The 21,168-nt window shown below is 40.3% G+C and overlaps 1 protein-coding gene across 1 annotated transcript in view; it reads left to right on the top strand.

Annotated features, from left to right (window-relative positions):
- The window catches only part of ALK (ALK receptor tyrosine kinase), a 302,683-nt gene that overhangs the window by 67,666 nt on the left and 213,849 nt on the right, over window positions 1-21,168 (top strand). The window contains 1 exon segment of the mRNA XM_041424114.1: window positions 12,777-12,896. Coding sequence (XP_041280048.1) covers window positions 12,777-12,896 — 120 coding nt within the window.

The raw sequence follows: 21,168 nt of genomic DNA, 5'->3' as shown, positions 1-21,168 counted from the left end.
GTGGGGAGAGGAGGCTCTGAGACAGTGTTGTGGCACACAGCAAATCTTTTAAGGCAGGATAACTCTCTACAACAGAATTTAATAACAAGTTACTTAGTACAAGTGTTTTATTCCTCATGTAATTTTATAGTTTCCCAGAATGTCTCAAGCTGCAGTCCTGGCTAATGCATTGTCAGTTCAAGAGCAAGCTCTGGAGGGCTGACTGCTGAGGTGATACTGGCTCCTGTTTATTTCTACTTGCTAAGCTGTATGACAAGAACCTTTATAATACCCCAAATCCTCACCTGATGGTTTCTTTACTGCCATTGTCAGAGGGATGTTAGGCAGGCCTTGGAAGAAGTTTGGAAAACTGTTTCAAAAGACATCTAATTTGAAACCAATGAAAGTCTGAATGTTCTTACCTCCCTGATGGGACTCAAACTTGCAGGGAGGCTCTCTGCAGCTCCACAGTGCCAGTTCAGCTGAATGCCCTCAGTGATGGATCAGCTGCTCACACTGCAAGACATCCAAAGGTATGACTGTGACTGCAGGCGTGGGCAGCTTGTGAACAGAAAAGCCAGTATTTTTTTGCAAAGGAAAGGAGAATTTGTGTTTTCCATCCTGAAATTCTTGACAATGTTATTAGAGCAGGGTATGGATATAAAGAGCAGTGCATCATTCTGGTGGGGATTCAGCCTGTTGTTGTAATTCCCACAGTGTGCTGTGCTGCCTCTGACATGCAGCTCCCTCTCTGTCAATAAACATAAATATGCACTTTGTTGCAAATAAAGATTTTTAAAAAATTTTAATTTCTTATGGGTTTGCCATAGCTGTGCTCATTCTGTTTTGCTCTTTACTAAATTTTCTAAAAGACCTTGTTGACTCTCCATGAGTGTTTTTCTGAGAGGCTTTTCCAGTTTGAGGTCCCTATCAGGGGACTCTCAGCGAGATGCTCTGGCAGCAGAATAGCAAACTCTTATCATGTCAGATGCATAAGAATTAGAATTACTTAAGTTGTTTTCTAATGCCAGATTTTCCGTCAAGAAATATCATTTTGAAAACTAGACTTCCTATGGGAATATGTCAATTTACACAAAATGCCAAGGTCTTTTTCAGTCTGAGAGAAAATCAAAATGAAGTATTTTGGCCTTACTATGATGAAGCAGTGCTATAATTTACTTCATTTGCAACTATACTGTGGTATATTTTACTGTAAAATTGACATGGAAACACTTTAATTTTAATTCCTTTACACAGAAGCATTTCCTCCCCAGCTGTTTTCCTATATAAGATTTTATTTTGAGGAAACTTCAGTTTTATTCTTGTTCATTCCAACATATGGATTGGAAACAAAAAGAAATCTTTGCAGGAGTTCCCTGCAAAGCAGAAATTTGTGATGTTGTTCAGATCCAGCACCTATTGTGTACCACAGGCATTTGAAAGATCAACTAGTGCATGACTGGAGTACCACACAAAGCAAACAAACAGAAAACCCCAAGGGCTGAAATCTGTTCCCAGTAAATATTTGAGTAATTTCAAAGTATTCATCAACTGCATTCTGTCCATGAATTATTTGCAAACAGGTAACAAGTGCCAGAATTCACAGGCAAACTGTTCACTGCAGAGAGTTTACCTCTTCACTGTGACAGAGATGTGTGTTACTAAGAAGCCAACTGTGCTTCTTCCACAAGCATTTAACCATGGCCATAGTAAAAGCTGTATGTGTGAGGAGCAGGACACTAGAGTTTGAGGGAAATTATATTTTGAAAACCTTTCTTAAATATTTTGTCATAAAAATATTTACTGCCTTTTATTCAAAGATTTCCAAACCCACTGAGCATCATTACTTCCATTTTAATAGCAGAATAAAAAGGCAAAAGGAGAAACTATAAAATTTATCTTAGATCCCATTGTAGATAAGATGAGGTGGGAATGGAATTAGCTGTAGAGATCCAGTTTCCAAAACAGTATATATGAGGTGATAAATTGGCCTTTATTTGTAATGGGTGTTAGTGTGGTGTTCATCACAGAAAGTGTTCATCACTGTATAACTCAAATAAATTCAGCTAAGCAGATGTACAATAGAGCATATACTCTTTGTTTCCTAGATGTGGAACATAAAGCATAGATTACAAATTGTTTTGCAGCATTTGGGGCTGGCCGTGGAAAAGTGGCGGGAGGCTCACAGTGCTGCCTCAGCCTTTTCAGGCCTCCTGTCTCCTAATTTGCCTCTCTTCTCATCATCTCTAAATTCACCTTTCGAGCAACAGCCAAAACTACTTTGATTTCAAGACGTGCAAGCAGATAAAACATTCCACACTCAGAGGCTAAAAAAAAGCCAAAACCCAACAAACCCCATCAGGGAAGCAGCTCCTGAGGGCAGTTGGTGATGATTCCTCCTTGATTATTGCTTAAGGACCACTATTTGCAAGTGCCTCATCCCAAGAGATTTTTTGGGAAAAGTCATGGGAGGAAGTGTTCCCGAAAAGGTGTCATCTGTCATGACAAGTTGCCTGTTCTGATGACCCTGGTGCTGAGATCACATTATGATGACTGATGAGGCCGTCTGTAGCAGTTAACTCAGCCATTTGTAATCATTTCTCTTACAGGCCTTTTGGTAATCACTTTGGGAAATTCTTATTTGAACAGTGCAGGTTCTGGGGGGAGAAGAAGAGCAAAGCTATTTCTCCTGTTGCAGGGAACGATTTAGACAGACAAACGTGGGGAGAAATGAAAAAGAAAAAATCCACACAAAGTATCTGCCTGTCCTTCTAGATATTTCTGCACAGCTATTATTTTTATTTTTGCGTAGCTCACAGCCCCATCCACAAATGAGCTCTGTTCCAAATGCTCAGAATTCCCCTTTCACAAGGCAGGGTGAAGTCATTTGACAGAGACAGGGCTGGACCACCAGAAGTGGGGACTTCTGGGAAGAAGGAAATGGTAAAAATTGTTTTCTTTTCTAAACTCTACTACAGCTTTGCAGTGTGAATTTGAGCAGGTCATTTAATCCCATGGTTTCCTAGTATCCTTACACATAAGAGGCATGTAATTTATATGTCCAATTTTTTTTTTTATGTGTAGTTCATTTCTTCTAATTTTTTTACAGTTCCTGATGGGCCAGCTTTTCAGCCCAGCCCACCTCATCAGTTTTTCCCCAAAAGGAAGGCTGCAGCAGCATGTAGGAATATGTAAGAGAGATACCAGAAAGCTCCTCCTCTGTGTGACAGGCAGATGACGGTAACCTGCCTCTTCCTACTCACCTTAGACTGTGTTTTGTTGTGTACTTGAACAGTTGTCTTTATACCAGAGGCCAAACACAAGCCTGAGTAGAAATTCACAGCAGCATAATTGGCATCAGCAAAGACAATCCTGGCCATCCTGCCCCAGACACAGGGAGGGTACCTTGAGCTGGAGCTCCTTCTTTTGTAAGTGCACATAACTGATCTGCTCTGGAGCCATCCAGCAGGGGATAAAGGTGGCTGGTGGCACCAGCTGCTTTACATCACTCACCTCTCCTTAGGGAATGCTGAGGGTCAGTTATGATCTTTGGAAAGCAGCTACACAGAACAAAATTGTTCCAAGGAACCAAAAACATCCTACAGAACTCAGGGCATCTTCAGAGATATTGCTTCTTATTTTAATTCAGCACCTGAAAAACAGAATGACAAGCAATTTCCCTTTTACAATCTTTACTCATAGTCAATTTAGAGATGTCTGTGTGAGTGAAGACAGGAGTTTCTGATGCCTCACTCAGATGCTTTATGGCCTTCATTTTGGCAGCACTTACAGAACTTCCTTGAGCAGTACTTTCACATCTAAATACCCCACAGTTGTAGTCAGAGATGCTGTTCTTTACCTTAAGCAAAATTAAATGCTGCAGTGAAAATAGACAATATAAGCACACTGGCATCCTTCCCAGTAAAGGGAATATGAACTAGTTTTTATTGTTCCTGCCAAGACAGCTGTGTTTTAGATTGAAATAGTCATCACACCCTTTTTCTATTTCTAGAAATAATGCAGCTTGCCTACCAATAACAAATGTCTTGTATTTTCTCTGGTACCAAAACACCCTGCACTTTTGTAGCAACTCTGCAACACTATGGCTTAACAGAAGTGCCTAATGCAGCAAATAAATGGGTTTGGCCATGCAAATGGCAGGAAATTCTTAACTGTTACTTCTTCACAGTTTGTGTCTCTTGTACACATCTAGGGTTTCCTCTGATTCCTCTGAGCATTCATTTTACATTTTGCTATGGTAGGTATAATTTAAAATTTTCTGCTCTTAAAATGCCATCTTTGGATTCAAAGATTTCAGAAGTATTCCATGGATTAAAAGTGGACAAGGCTTCTGCAGCTGTAGTGACCTCTCCATAGATATTCCATCTGTTTTCATGATACAGCTGAGGCAAAGTGTCTGTGGGAAATATCACTTCATGATTTCTGCCTCTATAGTACAGGAAATCTCCAGTTTCTAACTGAAGTTGCTGTATTTAACATCCTTTGCTTGTGGCCTATTTTAAATGTGAAGGGGTGGGGATATCTGATTTAAAAAAAAACAAAACCAAAAACGCCCCTGGATTTGTGTTTCTATATGAAGAGCCATTATTGAGCCTTTTGCCAACATCAACTTGCACATGTACTTGTGCAGAAAGCATAGAATTCCCCTCTTTTCATGGAAGCAATAATAGTAATAATGATAATAACAAGGAAAAACAAGGCTGACTTATGCCACTGCTGTTGCTTTCTTCCAAATAACCAGTATTTACTGGCTGCCATTTGCTTCTGCCATTACTGAATAGTTCCAGGGAGGAAAACACAGCCAACTTGCACCTAAGGAGGTGGGTTTATGCCAGAGACTGTTCTGTACATAGCCCCACACTCTCTGAGGAAGAAGAATTGTGCACATCTTCAAAATGCTTTTCTTTTTTTTCCCCACAAAGAAAGAGGTATCTATAGCAGTATTATGGGCTACAGGGAATGAGGGTTCCCAGGCAAATCCAGACAAATTAGGTGGACCAAAGTAAAGACACTTTCCAAATTTACTCAGGCTGAACTTGGACCTTTAAACTGCAGTGAATAAAAGTTTGGTTTTCCTTTGATATGTAATAGGTCTGTGAAACTGAACTGTTTCCTCTCTCCCTGCTATCCACGCTCAGTGCTGCAGTGCAGTCAAAGAGAGGGTTGTAAATGCTCAGGTCATGTGTGACTGTGGATGGCTTTGACAGAGAGTGGAGGCATTTAGATGCTGTCTATGAAAGGAAAAATAAATGTTCCCTAAACTTTGTTATGAGTGTCTCCAGAGCCAGAGGTACTGACATGGCATGAAAGTGTGGGAGGAGGAGTGAATTACTACCCTTTTCATCCTGATCAAAGAAGTCTTTAAAAGGTGATGCAGGCTGCCTTCTCTGAGGGTGAAAGCCTTCCTGCAGACCAATGATTCAGGTCTGCAAAACCTTCAAATACTCGTTTTTGCAGCATTTAAATGTTTGAGGAATTTTTGCATGGGTTTTTGTCCACTGACAAGAAGTACAGAGATGAAAATAATTCAGCACTGAATGCCACATCTTAAAGCATGAGAAACAGATTTAAAATACAGATGTTGAGAAAAAATATGAGCTTGTGTTAAAATTTGCAGGGGGTGTGGGCCACTGAATATCTAAATATCTTGTTAAAGCCATAACTGTTCAGTGGTGCAAGTTTGTGTGTATATTCTGATTTAGAATGCAGTCAATGTAGCACAAGAAAAGGTTTTACATATATAAAGAGCAGGGGGCTGTTTCTGGGTTTGTTTCTTTCTACTTCTTTAATCCCACTATTTAAAATTACATAGGAAGTGTGTGGATCTGATGAGACTCCAGCTGGGTGTCTGTGTACCTATGCAGAAACCCAAGGTGAAGGCACTAAATGGTTTGAAGTCAGTGTGTGTAATGCATTATTAAAACACTGTCAAAACAACAATTTCTTTTGCTTGAAAGTCTGGCCACTGTGGTTCTAGAGGTTACATTAGCTGGGTACAGAGCAGGGGAAAGTCCAGAGTGCAGAGGGATAAGACAGGACACGCAGAGAGATGAACATTGGCAATATGTGGGATCAGGACCCCAGGTCTGGAAGATGAGAACCATACTGGTATGGCAGATATACCAGCATACTGATCATTTTGATATGGTCTGGGGTGTGTGTGTGTGTGTGCATATATATATATATACACATACATATAAAATACTCATAACTGATGAGCAACTGCTCAAAAATCCTTTGGATGAAGAACACTTAAAGGAGGAGGCCAGTACAGCAGACTCTCAATGACCATGAATGGAGGAACTCTCTGATGTTGACACACATACCAGACATTAATTCTGTCTCTCAGTTGTTTTTCTGGAAGTTTTTCTAAGCTACAGCACACAAATACCACAGATGACAGTGGAAGGGTCACTTTATTTCCACATGTACAGAAAAAGTTCAGATATCTGTAACCTGAAGTACTTTGGCATGCCTGAGTAGAAAGGTTACCAATTCTGGAGATTTCTACCTGGCATTTTTCTACTGTTTGCAGTGTCTGGAGGTCTGTCTGTGCTGCAGGAAACAGCTAAACATGATTCCTTTTGGTTTTCACTGCATGTCTGATCAGTAATTCAGACTATGAGTTCAAAGACAAGGCAAGTATTGCCCTGTGTTGAAATACCACAGCCCTACAAAATCACAACCCCAGTACTCCTTTTCCAGCAGTGGTCCTGAAATGTCTAAAAGTTGATAGAAAGAACAAGCATCCAAAATTCAGAAGATGTGTTTGCACATGGAGCTTTGCTGCTGCAGGGCTTTCCCCCCCAGTTTAGCTAAGCTGCAGACTAGGCAGGCCAGAGAAACGCATCCCTTGATGCTGTCCTGCCAGCAGCCTCAGCTTTTGAGGCTCTGAACCAGAGTTAAGAGCAGTTCAATTACTAACACACAATCCTTTGTTTTCTCTGTGTTGCCCACAAAGGTGCTTAATTGTGCTCTAAAAGATTATTACAGCAAAACTCAGCCTGCAGTTGGATTTTTTAAAGGTTTCTTCTGTGCACACAGATGAGCAACAACGTTAAACCATTCCTAGCCCAGTTTGCAATTGAGGCCCTGAGCTCTTTATCAGTGAATCATGGCTGTTTTGTGGAGTCTTACTGGGCAGGTCTTTGGCAGCTGCAGAGCACCTGAGATGCAGTAGTATGCTCTAGATGGCAGTACATTTTAAAACTGTATTAGTTATTATAAGCTTGGTCATCTTAATTGGTTAATTTTAATACTCTTTGTATGGAAAATGTGGATTATTTCTTCTCCTGTAATGAGCAGCAGCACATTATACCTAGTTAATATTTCCCTATTGCAATGTCTTGATGAAATTGCAGTGTTTCATGTTCCTCTCCCTCCAGATCCAAGGGTTCCACTGATCAGGCCACATCTCCCAGACTTAGCACATTCTCTCCTTGCATCAATAAATCTTTATGGGTCATGTTTGGCAGAGGAACTGCCTTGTTGGTAGAAAAAGAATGGAGCTGTGAAGTACCTACTTGCTGATTAATCAGTTATGTTGCATTTGGGTTTTTTCAATAAAAAGTTAATATTCCAGTTGAGAAGGAGATAGGAAAAAGTGGCTAACATAAGGGGTTTAAAAGAAAATGTTAAACAAAGCTTACAAAGGGAAAAAAAAGTCAGGGTCAGAAGGATGACCCAGTGGTTGGATTAATACAGTGTTGTTAGAGACACATGCTTTATGTACAGGAAGTGTGTGCTATTCCCAAATTTACTCATCAAGCACCTGCCAGTCAGCATTGTTGATCACTCCTGTGCCTTGTGCAGATTGAATTCACGATCCACAGGTCTGCTACAGCCCACTAAATGCAAATTCCCTCTCTGTAGCAATCCAGCACAGTTTTTGTGACACACAAGCTATAGTTTATTTGCACTCATCAGGCTTTCAATATGACATAAAATCATTGTAACATAATGCATTATTAAATATATTTTCTAGCTGAAAAAGACAAACTTGACAGACTGTCAGTGAACATTTTCATACTGTAGAAAAGGTTAGTGAAAAAAAAACCTGGAGTACATCCACCTATTAGTGTAAAAAAAGCTCAGCAGCTACTCAGAGCAAGAAACTGCATGCAAAGATCCTGCCCTCTGCCTTGTTCTCCATCAGGACCATAAACAGAATTTGAATTTTACTGCTAAATTTCATTTAGACAGTGATTTGTATGAGCATGGTTGAGTGTATGGATTATTCACAAAGCATTTACTTGGGCTGTTTGTTTGGTTTGGTGTTGCTTGGTCACCTCAATATAATGTGTTTTTTGCACTTTCATGGGTGACTGAGTATGTTTGTAGATGGGAAGAGGGGAAAAATGAAAGCTTCTAAGTGGTGTGAGTACTTTTACTGTGATTGTGAGGATCAGTTGTGAATTTGAGAGGGAATTCTCAGGAGATCTTTCCTAGTCAGGGATTGAAGGATACCCTCTTAAAAAAAAAAAAAAAAAAAAGAAACCAAGAACTTTTGTGGAGCTAGGAGCTCAGCAGTCCTTTATCAAGGAGGCCTCTGGAGTTTACACTTGCAGCAGAACAGAGGCAAGCCCAAACATCCTGCTGGTCACAGCCAGCCCAGTCTTACTAAAGGCAGGGTCCTGAGAGCTCTTTTGCAAGATCAAGGTGTTTGGCTTCAGGATCCTGCAGTGCTGGATCTGCCTCTTCCCAAGGATGCCTAAGGCTTGCCTCCGGCTCACAGGAGAAGTCTGCAGAGGTTTTCTTACCTGGGGCTCTCAGTTCTCTGTAAGATTTTTTTGTTTTAATCAAATGAAGTTGCCTTGGTTCTGAGTAGTTTAGTCCTTCTTTTTCTTAATAATGGAAAGATAACTGCATATTATCCTTTCTGTGGAAAATTGCTACTTTTTACTTAGAACTGGAATAACCTTTTCTGAAATGTCAGGCTTTCCCAGAGACTGGAAAATCCAGATTTTAATGTGGTAATATCCTTTCTGTGGAAAATCACTACCTTTTTCTTAGAACTGGAATAACCTTTTCTGAAATGTCAGGCTTTCCCAGAGATTGGGAAGTCCAGATCATAATAGTGGCTGTTTCTAAACACGTTATTGTAATAATTACTAGGAACTACTCTATGGATGGCTGTTATAAATTAGAGCCAAAAATATTACTAATGTTGACTTTTGATTTCCACACAAACAAACATGAGGGATTTTGGGATTTTTTTTTTAGATGTTGATGTAGCTGAAAGTACATGTTGATCTCAGTTATTATCTTACACATCTGTTGCAACTCTGAAATTTAGAAGACAGGTACATGCTGGTCTGTCACCTCAGATTTACCACTGAGAAACTGCAAATAATACAGCTCAGCACAGTGAGAGAGATGAGTAATCAATCAATATCCAAAGGGAGCAATAAGCAATATTTGGTTATGTGGCAGAGCAATTTTGGTTAAAGAAAGCTCAAGTATTTTGGTAAAAATTCATTTACATTTCTACACTACATGAACGTCTAGAAAATTACATATGTTAATTGCTGGGGATATCCCTTCTTCCAGAGAAGAAAAAAAGGGAGGAAATCTTGTTTGTTTGAAAATTACTCACGTAGAAAGCTTTTCTTGTTGTTCCACTTCTACGTGAACATCAAGGGTTGCTCTATTAAAGAGGTATTTTTCATTAAAATAATACATAAATATTTTATTAAATTAATTTGTAGCCTTAAGGCTTGACTTCAGTACACATAAATAATTTTCTATTTTTTTTCCCCCAAAACTCCTGGTGAACTGACTGGATTTTACATCCCCTAAGGAGATAGCTTTGCACAAGTTTAAAAAACAGAAATGTCAAATGCTCTCTGCAGGTGCATGTTTCTTGCTGTGATGGAGCACCTAGGGCCAGGATTTGGTCCTGGATATGTATTCAGGCAGGAATATAAAAGAAACCTCTCTTGTACCTTGCCATACGTCTGGCTACTAAAAATGGAGCTGTCAGCTTCCAGCTGCCAATCCATTAATTTTTTTTTTAAAGGTTAGGGTTACTTTTGACAAGTGACAGAGTACCCTGATACAAACAACTGGAATTGGAGGTTAGCATATCTAAAAACAAGGAGACACATTTTCTCAGTGACTTTTGGCTTAAATTTAATTACTTTGGAGAGGAAAAAACCCTTTTATTTTGTAAAAGGGCTAGACTGTGGTCTATGTTTGCATCGCCCTCGCTGCACAAAAAGCATTTATTTAGCTGAAATGGTCTCCCATTATTATCTTTCTTGATGTAAAACACCCTGAAGGTGGAAGAGGAAAGGTCTCTCCTTTTCCTAGCCTAAAGCTGATGCTTAAATCAAATCATTCCTCACTGTGAAAAGTGGCCTCTTGGCTATACAAAAACCTTTTACCCAGCATCTTTCGTGGAATATAACTTAATTGGGAAAGATTCATAACTTCTGATACAATCTTCTTGTCTTCAAGTTTAGACCAATGGCCCAAACAAATCATTTGAGATGAAGTTCCGAAATTAACCCCAAAGAATATGGGATAAAGTAGTTCTAAGGTTAATATGAATTGGACTGAATCCATTCTATTCTTTAAAAATAGAGGAAAAACTTTCAATTTTTTGTATTATCTCTTATTGACCTCTTGCTGCTGGGAAGGTTCAGGTGCCTGGACTGCCTCGTCTTCTCTGCTCAGATGTTCCATCTTATTTTTTATCTCAGTTCACTGTATTTATCGGTTCCAGAGGGAACATTTCCACTTAGCAGAAGCTGAAGGTAGGCAGGAATTCTGAAGAATGCAATATGGAGAGGCGAGGCATTTTTTGGAATGTGAGAAGTGCTAGGGAATTTGGAGTTCTGCAGCTGATTGCTGTGGTGCTGATCCTGTGGCAGTGATTCCCAGGCAAGGCTGGCCAGGGTAGTTGAAGAGATTTAATTTCAAGTTCTGTGACTGAAGCAATAGGGAGAGAAACGCACCTCAGTGACTTTCTCTCAGATTATTTTGCCATGGGAGCAGAGGAAAGCAGTTTTTTAAGGTTTTTGTGAAGTTTTCAAAGGATTGTAGCACAAGGTCTTGGCTCTCTGGTAGCACTAAATGACTGATGTCTGCATGCATTTGGGTGTGTTTGGGGTAAAGGAGCCCCAGAGTCTGGGGGGGAACTCTGATCTGGGATCAGCATATTAAATTATTCCCTCTTTTGGAGAGTCACTGGGTACAGATGTTATATAACGAGGATATTGATATTGTTCAGACATCTCACATGAGGCAAAACACACATGGCTTTGAAAACCTGCTTATTTCAGGGGCTCATTTTTTATTAATATGTTTCTTTTCTTTATTATTTTATACTAGCATCAAAGTGAAGCACATTTGTAGGGAGAAAAAAATTCTGCTTTTAGCAGCTATTATAACTGTTGTAATAAAACCTGACATTATTTTCCACAACCAGCTTTATCAGGGGCTACTGGAAGATGTGTCTTGATGTTAGGGAGGAAAAGTCAATATAAAGATTATTCCATGGTTCCCTATCACTTCATCAATGGCAGCTGCAGGCAGGGCATCAGGTTTGCTGCCTCCCTTCACAAATCTCTGGCCTGATCTTCTGTGTAGCCCCATTCTAGACAACAATAGGGGGTGTTTAGTTATGGCACTTTAACTTAGCATAGAAACCAGATTTAATTGAGCCATTAGGGATATTCTTTTATTGCCACTCAACAATGTCTTACAATACAGTGTGAAGTTCATTTTTAGCTTGAAGATTATTGCTCTAAGCAAGGAGTAAGAGTTACAGCTCTTACATAAAAGTAGTTATTTTTCTCTTGGTTGTGCTATAGTTACTTGGTTACAAGAGTGTGCTAAAAATGAGATTGCACTGAGAACAAGATAGGGCACAACTAACACCTGGTATTTAAGCTTCTGACAACTCCCTCTGAAATTTTCTAGTTTTTCTTTGGTGGAAGTGGGAAGTAAAATTTTTTACAAAATCAAAGCACTGTTTTCCCCAAGACTTCAACCATTTACTTTGTTTACTATTATTCTCTTAAATATGTCTTTTTTAATGGCTTCTGCAGAGAAATCAGAAACCCAGAGGTTTGGGGGATTTTTCCCATCACGCAAATCTCCCAAACACAAGTTTTTTCCTTCGTGTATTCCTACACATTTAAATCCTACCTTTCTTCTGAGGATCTCAAAAAATGAGACCAAGATCCTGATATCTTCAGAAAACCAAAGTTAAACATTCACAGGGAAAACCTGTACTTTCAAAGCTTGCAGAATTCCACTTTGCTCATTGATCTTGTGTTTTATTTCAGACACTGTATCTCTTTACACCTTTGATGTTATCATGGTCTTGCAGAGTTTGTACAGAACTTGCCTGTAGTATTTGGATCACAAAAAGAATCTTTGAGCTGCTTTGGGTTGTTGAACACAAGTTGGGTACATGTTTGCCTGTTCCATGTACAAGATCTCCTTGTGCTAACAGAACTTTAAAACAAAAACAAAACAAAACCACCCAAATTGGGGAACAGAAAGGTCAAAGAGAGCTTAGTATCAGTGTGAGATGACACTTGACAAATTTTCTAGATGACTTTGCACTGCAAAGCAACAACTGTCCTGTGTCTCTCTGCATGCATGTACCAGGAAAGAAGTATGAACCAAGTAGTTGAATATTGGTGCTTATTGCATATGGTCAATAAAGCTGCTTAAGTTCTTTGCACTGGATGTGTGGCATGCAAACAGCTACATGATACCTAATGGGCTTTTCTTTCTTGGTTTTCTTTTTTTTTTGATGAAAGGTCCGAGCCCTTTGGATCACACAGCAAGGAGTCCTTCTCTTCCTCCTGGCTACTCTGCTTGGAACTTGACCTGGGTCATGAGAGATACATCCCCTTTCTTCTCCCACAGAGGACGACACAGTGAGTAGCATGAATATGTTATCCTCAAGAGGCTGCAGCTCCCTGCCTAAGGTTTTGGTGTAAAACTGGAGTAAAGCAACACAAGTCAAATGTTTCATGGTAAAATATCCATACTGGCAGCATCTGAGGGCACTAGTAAGCCTCAGTGGCCCTTACCAGCTGCCCCTGGGACTTCCCCCACCTTGCCCAAGGGCTCAGGAGTCCCATTTCAGCCCAGCCTGAGGTCATTGTCATCTCTATGGAGGTGCCTGGTGACCTGGGCTGCCCCAGCCTGCCCTGCTCCCTCAAAAACAAGGGTCCAGACTGCAATATTTGAGCGGTGTGTTGAAATTCATCAATATTACAAAGAGAGGAACTGCACAGTGAGCTTTCTGCTTCTCATCTCCTTTTCTAACATCCATCCCTTCCAAAATCTGAGAATGTGTTTTCATCTGTTCTCAGGTATGACCTATCCATGGCCATCCCACTGTGAAGTACGATGGCTGTAGTTAGGACTGGGCTGCACAAGGCAATATCTAACGAGCAATCCACAAAGTGACTGCACTAGAATATATCTACTATATATCTACTACCAGTCTCTATGCAGGGAGATAAGGTGCTGAGAGGCTAATAAGATTTACTCACCCCAAGCCTGTAATTATCTGCTTGAGGGAAAAGTTTGACCTACCTATATGAAGGAGCCCCATATTTCTTCAAATTTATGTTGCAGCCTTTTATGTGTGCAATATATATTCTTTCCACTGGCATACAATATCTGCTCCTAGCTGTTGTATCTGCTTGAGTGATGAGGACACACCAATTTCATTTTGGAAGCAACAGTAGTACAATCTTTTTTTCCCTTACTTGGTTTTCTCAGAAGTTGCAAGAATGATTTTTAATTTATCCTTTATTACTTCTTCCTAAACTCTTCCAGTTTCTCAGTAATACTATTCTAAGGGAAGCTTTGTTCTTAAAAGCTAAGAGCACTGATTTCATCTGACAGCATCACATGGAGATAAATGTACTGCATCTCAGCAGAAATGATTTATGATGATTTTAGCTGATTGCACAAGACCAAATCCTACCATATTCCAACCATTTGTTTTGGCAGGAGAGGCAGGAATTTGATGGGGTGTTACACAAAATACAGTATTTGCTCAGGACAACAATAAACTGTTTTCTTCCTCAGTAGGTGTTATTTAGGACATGCACCTTGAAATTTCTGGAGAATCTTGAAGAGAGGCAGGAATAATTTGCTTTTTCTAGCTTTTCAATTTAACAGTTACAAAAATTTAAATTAAAGTGTAGTAGCCTCTAATTGAATTGAATTAAATTTCATTAAAGCATAGTATCCCTGGAAGGCACTCATTTCAGGCTGGAACACCCCATAGCATCACTGTGCAGACACTTCCTGCCTCTTGATATTTGCAGCCCACAGAGGAATGACGTGTGTATGTGCAGCAGAGCCCATAGTTATAGCCAAAACTGAGCATACTTCTTAAAACTTCTATTCCTCTGCATACCTTCAGCTTATAACCATGGTCATGTATATTAGTAAACTTCCCAGGGAGCTGGATTTCTGTTCAGAGCTGCTCTGCCCATGACAGGGTGGACAGCTCCTTTCGGTGGCTGACTACCAGCCCTGAGTCTACATGGCTCTGTGGAGGCCATGCAGGGACTCAGCAGAGTGAGGAAGAAGACAAAGTTAGACCATCCAAGCTCTAGGTGAGTACTCTTGTCCCAGGACCCAGCCTTCTGATTAGTGGTTAATCCAAAATCACACAATAAATCATAAGGAGAAATAAAATCCAGCAGCCTTTTACTACTAGAGTGATTTCTTCTTCTGTCAGCTTTCCTTACTGCTCCCAGCATGACTGATTACGGAGTGCTCAGTAACTCCTATCAAAACTTTTTTTGCCTAATCATCTGCTGGGCCCCATCTAATTAACTGGCTGACATTGCTGGAGTGGGGCAATATTAGTTGTCTTAATTACACTTTCTCTATGTTCTGCCATTGGAGAAATCTCTGATTGAAAGAGTGAGTAACTTGATATGTGGTGTCCTTCTTCCTCTGCCAAACTAAGGTCTCTTCTCTTTTGCTCAGAATTAAAAATTCTGACAGATTCTCTCTGGTAGTTCTGGCAGGAACAGTGCCTGATGATATCTTTGAAACCACAGGCAACAATCCCAAAAGATAATCACTGGCACAAGAAGATACTTGAGTGGTGCATTCACAGGACTTTTTTTTACTGTTTTGTCTAGAGATTTTTTTACATTTGTCTAGAGATTTTTTTACATTTGTCTCAATCCAAGCATTGATTAATCACCAGTCATCTCAGAGATGCAAAATCCACCTGCCTTTCAGAAAATCCCATGTGAAGTCAAAATTATCTGGGAATTCAACATGTGAGGCAGGAAGAGACTTTAAATCTCCAAATTTTTTATATCTTTTTGTTCTCACGAGGTACACTCAGACTGTTTCCTGTGGCTAGAACAAATTTTAATGCATTTGGCATATGTGGACTTACGGTAGCGTATTAATCTCCCATTTGCAGATCTGATGGATCTCTGTCCTGGGGCTTACATGATTAACTGCACCCAGCCACATATTTCATTTCTTGTCCTGGCTGGTTGAATGTTAATTTTCTCTTCTGTACAGGTATTCTATAAGAAATCAATTGTCCACTACATAAAATCTTATAAGCTTGTGTAATAGGGGTTCCAGATGACAGCTGCTCCTCCGGACCTTCATGCAGTTAACACATCCCTCTCTGCCCCATCCTCTCCATGTCCCTGGGCCAGCCAACAGCCCTGCACCTGGAGCATGATCCTGGCAGGGTGTGGTGGCAACTGTGGAAAGAGCTATTGATTGGAGCATAAATCAAATGAAATTCAACCCACCTAAACTCTGCTTTGAAAGAAGAACACATTTCATGCAACTAACAGGCCTAAGGTTGCCATGCTGGACTGCTGGAGTTGGCTTTTTCTTTTTAACTGTTCTTATATTACTGTGCTGGCTTTGTGTCTCTTTGCCACATTGTCCAGTAGCAGCTGAACTCCTTGGCTGCTCTGAACCAGCACTAGGCAGAGTACTGAAGTACCTCTCTCAGATTATATAGTTTACAGATTTTTCTTTTTTTTTTTGCCCCCCTAAAGTTTAGCAAATAGTGGTGTTTCGATGGCAAAATCAACTGGGACTAAAACTCAGGATGAGAGCAAATTTGGCTGCCTAGTCACTATTGTGCTTAAAAACATCTAGAAAAGGTGAGTTCAGCAGAGGAGGAACACACACCTACAAGAATGCATAATTATTCACAGCTTTGATTTAATAGGTACTAAAAGCCTAATCCACAGGATGGCCTCTATTAACAACTTATTAATAATTTCACTCAGCTCTATGTCTTCAGAAAACTAATTTGACAGGGTTGTTGGGGTTTTTTTAACACTTTCTAATGGAATGTCGTCTGTGATGTGTTCCTAATTTCCTGAATTTGGTTTGCTGACTTAAAAAAATAAAAATACATTGGACTAATTTTACTGTGGGATAATTTGGGGTCATTCTTGCTATGTATTTGATGCTCAGTGGCATGGCAGTTGCTCAGCAAGGTGTCAGATGATTAATTTTTTTCCCTGGTAGGTCATAAGCACCGTTTCATTCATGTCAGTTGGGTAGCAGACAGACACTGCTTCCACAAAACTCAGTGAGTCTGAACATGGAAGAGGGAAGATGAAGAGAAAAAGGGCACCAGCCAGATGAATTCATTTTGCAGTTAGCATCCCATGACTACTTGTTTCATAATTCTACAACAAATCAGACTACTACTGACATCTTCAGAATGATAAAGCTGTTGTGCTTCTTGGCTCTCGGTGGCATAGTGAGATGTATGGATACAAACTGATTGTTACAGCAACATCCTGCTCAGAGGTGAGATTAAGTCAGGAGGGGAACAAGGAGAATGCTGCTTCATCCCAGAGGAAAACTGAATCAATGATTTCTTAGTAAAGATACTGGGAAAGTGATGGATCATCTTAATTCAAACACATCCTTTTTGCAATCTTACAAGTATTCTAAGGTGGTTTGAAAACAGCATTATGAATGGAATGGGGCAAGTCTTCAATTAACAGCAGTTACTCACACCACATTAACAGAATTGCTCCATATAAAATAGCAGATGCTGTGACCCTGTACACATTTGCAGGAATTTTTGTTTAACAATTAGATGGTATTTTGGCTTTGTGCAGTGGTGCTGAAATCCAAAAGGAGGAAAGTCAGGAAGCACAGCATCTGCCTAGCTAAACTGAAGGCTGTGTTAAGCAAGACGGAAGAAAAAATCTTATTAGGGAGAAATTTTAACTGTCTTTTCCTTATATCATCTTTCATCTGCAGATAATATGTATATGACAGCTCAACATTTTTCAATAATAAAATAACACACATTAAGACAACAAATATCTTTTCTCCCTGTCTCTCAAGTATTCATTTTCTCTAGAGGTCTTTTGAAATTCATGCAAGAGGTTCCTCATATGAATTGACAAAATATGACAGTTCATCCAACTACTGTTTTGTGCCAACTGGAGCATGTTTTCTAACAACTGCTGTTAGTACTTCATTTTTTTTTTGGCCAGAACTGGCACTAGAAATGCACTTTCATGTATTGTTTTTTTGCTACATGCATGGGAGACCTGGTGGACAAATATTTCTTATGTGGAGAATGAGCTCTGACACTTCTTGGAGCAGGAGGAATGAAAACGAGAGCTGTTGCTAGTTGTTCTCCCAACACCCCTTCCTCACACCTCTCTCTGTAGCTGTCTTGAAAGACTGTGCTTATAATTGATTGATGAAGGAGTCCTGGCCCTTTCTTTGTAGTTTGATTTTCACTGAACAAAACAGCTGTCAGAGATTTTGGTGATTCAGTCCCCGGTGCACGCCGAGGGGTTGGGTGGATATAAAGTAGATGCTGTCATTTTTACGATTCTCTTAACAAATAAATGAATAGCTGCATTATTGCTGTTTTCTCTAAGCATCGTGGCTCACCCCCCAGAGGATTCATTATTTAAATGCATCTGGCATGAGGAGAGCTCTGGGCTCCACAGGGAGGCAGGCAGCTTGCTCTGTGCTGGGCATCCAGGCCCAAGCACCCTTCCCAGGATGTTGCTGGGGTATTCCCCGGGGTGTTGCTCCTCTAAAACTTTTTCTTCAGAATTCAGTCTAACCCTAAAGCCCCTTCCAAAGAAAACCTGAGTGACTTTCCTTCAAGGTGGGCATTGAAGGGATGAGGGGTGCTGGCACTACCAGCCTTGGCCCTGCCCGACAGCCTCCACTCCTGGGTGCTGGGGAGAACCTGGCCCCACTGAACTCTTCCTTGCAGGCAGCAAGCTCTGAGGAGCCCTTGAAGCCCTGTGAGGGTACAGCAGCAGCCCTGGCAGCAATATCAAGGTCAGGGCATCGTGCTCAGAGAGCTGCTGGTGCGGAGGAAGGATGCAGAGAGCGATAAGCGAGCTTGTGCTAAGCTGCTTGAAATTAAAAGGAGGTCCCTGGTGAGCACAGGCCGTGTCTCAGGGCAGGGAGAGGAGCTGGCGTGGTGCCCAGCTATCTCACCGCTGCACTTGCAGGTGGCTGAGGTTCATCAGGTGGTATGGACCCCAAAGCTGTGCTGAATGTGGGGCTCCTCGAGTGCCTCCCCAGGTCCCCACGTCCCCTGTCAGGCCATGCTGCTGCTCTCATGTTTGTCAGCTCCAGGAGCAGCAGCCCCAGGAGCAGGCAGTGATTGTTGGCACAGGCATTTGCTAAGGGTAGCAAAACCCAGGGTGCCTGGCAGGGCACGTGTGACAGAAGCATCCCTTAAGATGTGCAGTTTGCCCTTTCTCAGGGCTAGACAATGGAAGGAAATAGGTGAAATTGTCTCTTCAGACTTGCTTGCTTAGCAGGAACAAGGCAGTTAAGTCCCGCAATTGTTTTTGCACTTGAATTTGTGTGACTGCCAATACCTTCTCCCTTTTCCTTTGGGCTTTTCTGCTGTGCCCTTTCCATCCTGTGGTAGATTCCCTTATTTTAAATTGCTGCTGTGCCTCCAGTTGTGAAGCTGAAATACAGCACCAGGAATTCATTGCAAGAAGTTTCATCTCCTCTTTGTGCCAGTAAGAAATTCTCACTTCCAGGGACCTGGCCTGTATTTGGGTCCTCCTGGATGTTCATCAGGCAGGTGAGCTGACAGCCAGAGAGTACAGTGTCTCCTATTTATGTTCTATTTTCAGGAAGAAATACTTATCCCTGCAGGCTTCTTTGTGGCACCCCACATGTACACCTTGGTTTGGTGAATACAAGCTCAGAAAGGCCTGATGAGGCAATTGAAATCCTTAGATTGAATGCCCTGTGCCCTTTTGTACTCAGAGGGAATGGGAAGGCTTTAGGAACTGGCTCTGTCACTAGGATTAATAACTGGAAAATCAATTTGTCATTTCCCTGTCATAAATTAAAAGCTTATAGGCCTTATAACATGAGTAAAATAGAGGTTAGTGGGTATTGATGGAGGTCTCAAAGCTCACTCAGCAGAGCAGATCTCTACTACACAATTTAAATTATGTCTCCTCCACAAGGAGTATCTGTCAATATTTGTATTGAAAAAACACATCCTGTGCAAGAATATTTTATCTGTTTCTACACTGCTGCTGCGATTGTTGCTGCTGAAGGAGTTCTTGAGGGAGATTGTGGTCCTGACTTGATCGGTGTGAGTGACCTTTACATTGTGCATTTGGCTGTAGATGGAGTAGGAATTAGTCATGTGCAAGCTGATGAGGTGCCAGTGAGCATGTCCCTCACTGAGCTGGTCCTGCTGAGAACAGAGAACCTCTCCCTGCTCCCTTGGCTGTGCTGGAGCAGTGAGAAAGCAACCACACCCTTCCAAAAGTGTGCCCAGCTGAGAGTAACTGGGGAGGAATGATTTGTAAGAGTCAGCAGACCAGGCGGGAAAAGGACCTTTTAAAGTCAGACACCTGTAGAACTAGAAAGGAGCAGTCTAAGAGGAAACTGCCTGCTGGTAAGATTTTTATGTTTGAAAGGAGATGTGGTTTAGACCAAATAAACCTAATCTTTTGTTGGGCAGCTGAAAAAAAGATAATCAGAGTAGTTTCTTAGCAAAAACAGGCTTTTTTAAAATCTATCTCTTAATATTAGGTTATTTTTGTTCTAAATAAGATATGTTTCTGTGGTGTGTGGTTAAACAAATGATCCAAGATGGCCCAAAAGTGAATGATCCAAAATCTGACCTGCTGCAATGTAAAAGAATACTTCCCAGTAATTACTGTGCTTTGGTGTATTACTTACAGTACTATTTTAAAGCATTTGTTTATTAGAAAACTCTAATCAGTTTAATTAAAACAGATGTGGTTGGCAGATATTTTAGTTATCTCTGCATAAATTATTGTTGTTAGGTATGTTGATAAAAAATAAATAAATTGAAACACTCACAAGACTCTAACATAATCAGACATACACAGATTCCAGTGTCTTTTTAATTGAATAGTAGCTTAATTGGCTTTTCAGTCTGTGGTTAATATTCTGTATCTTTTTACATACCAAAAGCTGAACTGATTTATATCTACAGCATTTCTTAAACAGGTTTTTATCTTATTTTGATTATAAGCATCACTTTTGTTTCTTCTTTAAAGGTGTGATGATGATGAAATAGACTTCTAATAAATTATCTGTTCTGCCTCGCTCATGCCCAGCAGTTGCAGATAAAAGAGATTGTTGGACAAAGAGTTGTTTGTTCTGTTTTGAGCTTTTTAAATTCATTATTGAAGAAGAGACTTTGCTTGCCTTTCTTTTTTTTTTTTTTTTTTTTTTTTTTTTTTTTTTTTTTTTTTTTTTTTTTTTTTTTTTTTTTTTTTTCTGTGTGCAACTTAAACTCCTGTAGAGCATTTATGATCTGTAGTGTCAATATAACTGACATAAATGCTTGTACTTGTACTCTGTGACATCTCTTTTAAAAAATCATCAGAAGTCACAAAAAATCCCCCTACTTTACTGACTAGGCACAGTATTCAAGTCCAAAATCTCTGTACCTAGTCAATTTATATTGATAGTGGGTTTAAAAAAATAACCACTGTAGGTTGTGTTAATTTTAATTGCCTTTCCTGCAGTGTTGTTATTTAGTTTAAAAAAGAGGCAGAATGGCCTTTATCCAGCTTCCAAAGGCACATGGCTACTGCTTTCTGTGCTTAACTGGGCAAAGAAACAATAAACTTGGTGTAGCCTTTAAATGTTAAGACAAAAGGGAAAAAGGAAAGAGAA

The sequence above is a fragment of the Onychostruthus taczanowskii genome, unplaced genomic scaffold, assembly GCF_017590055.1.
Source record: "Onychostruthus taczanowskii isolate IOZ18803 unplaced genomic scaffold, ASM1759005v1 scaffold80, whole genome shotgun sequence".
NCBI lineage: Eukaryota > Metazoa > Chordata > Aves > Passeriformes > Passeridae > Onychostruthus > Onychostruthus taczanowskii.
Note: the sequence above shows the minus strand (reverse complement) of the source record. Positions and strands in the feature narration are given on the sequence as shown.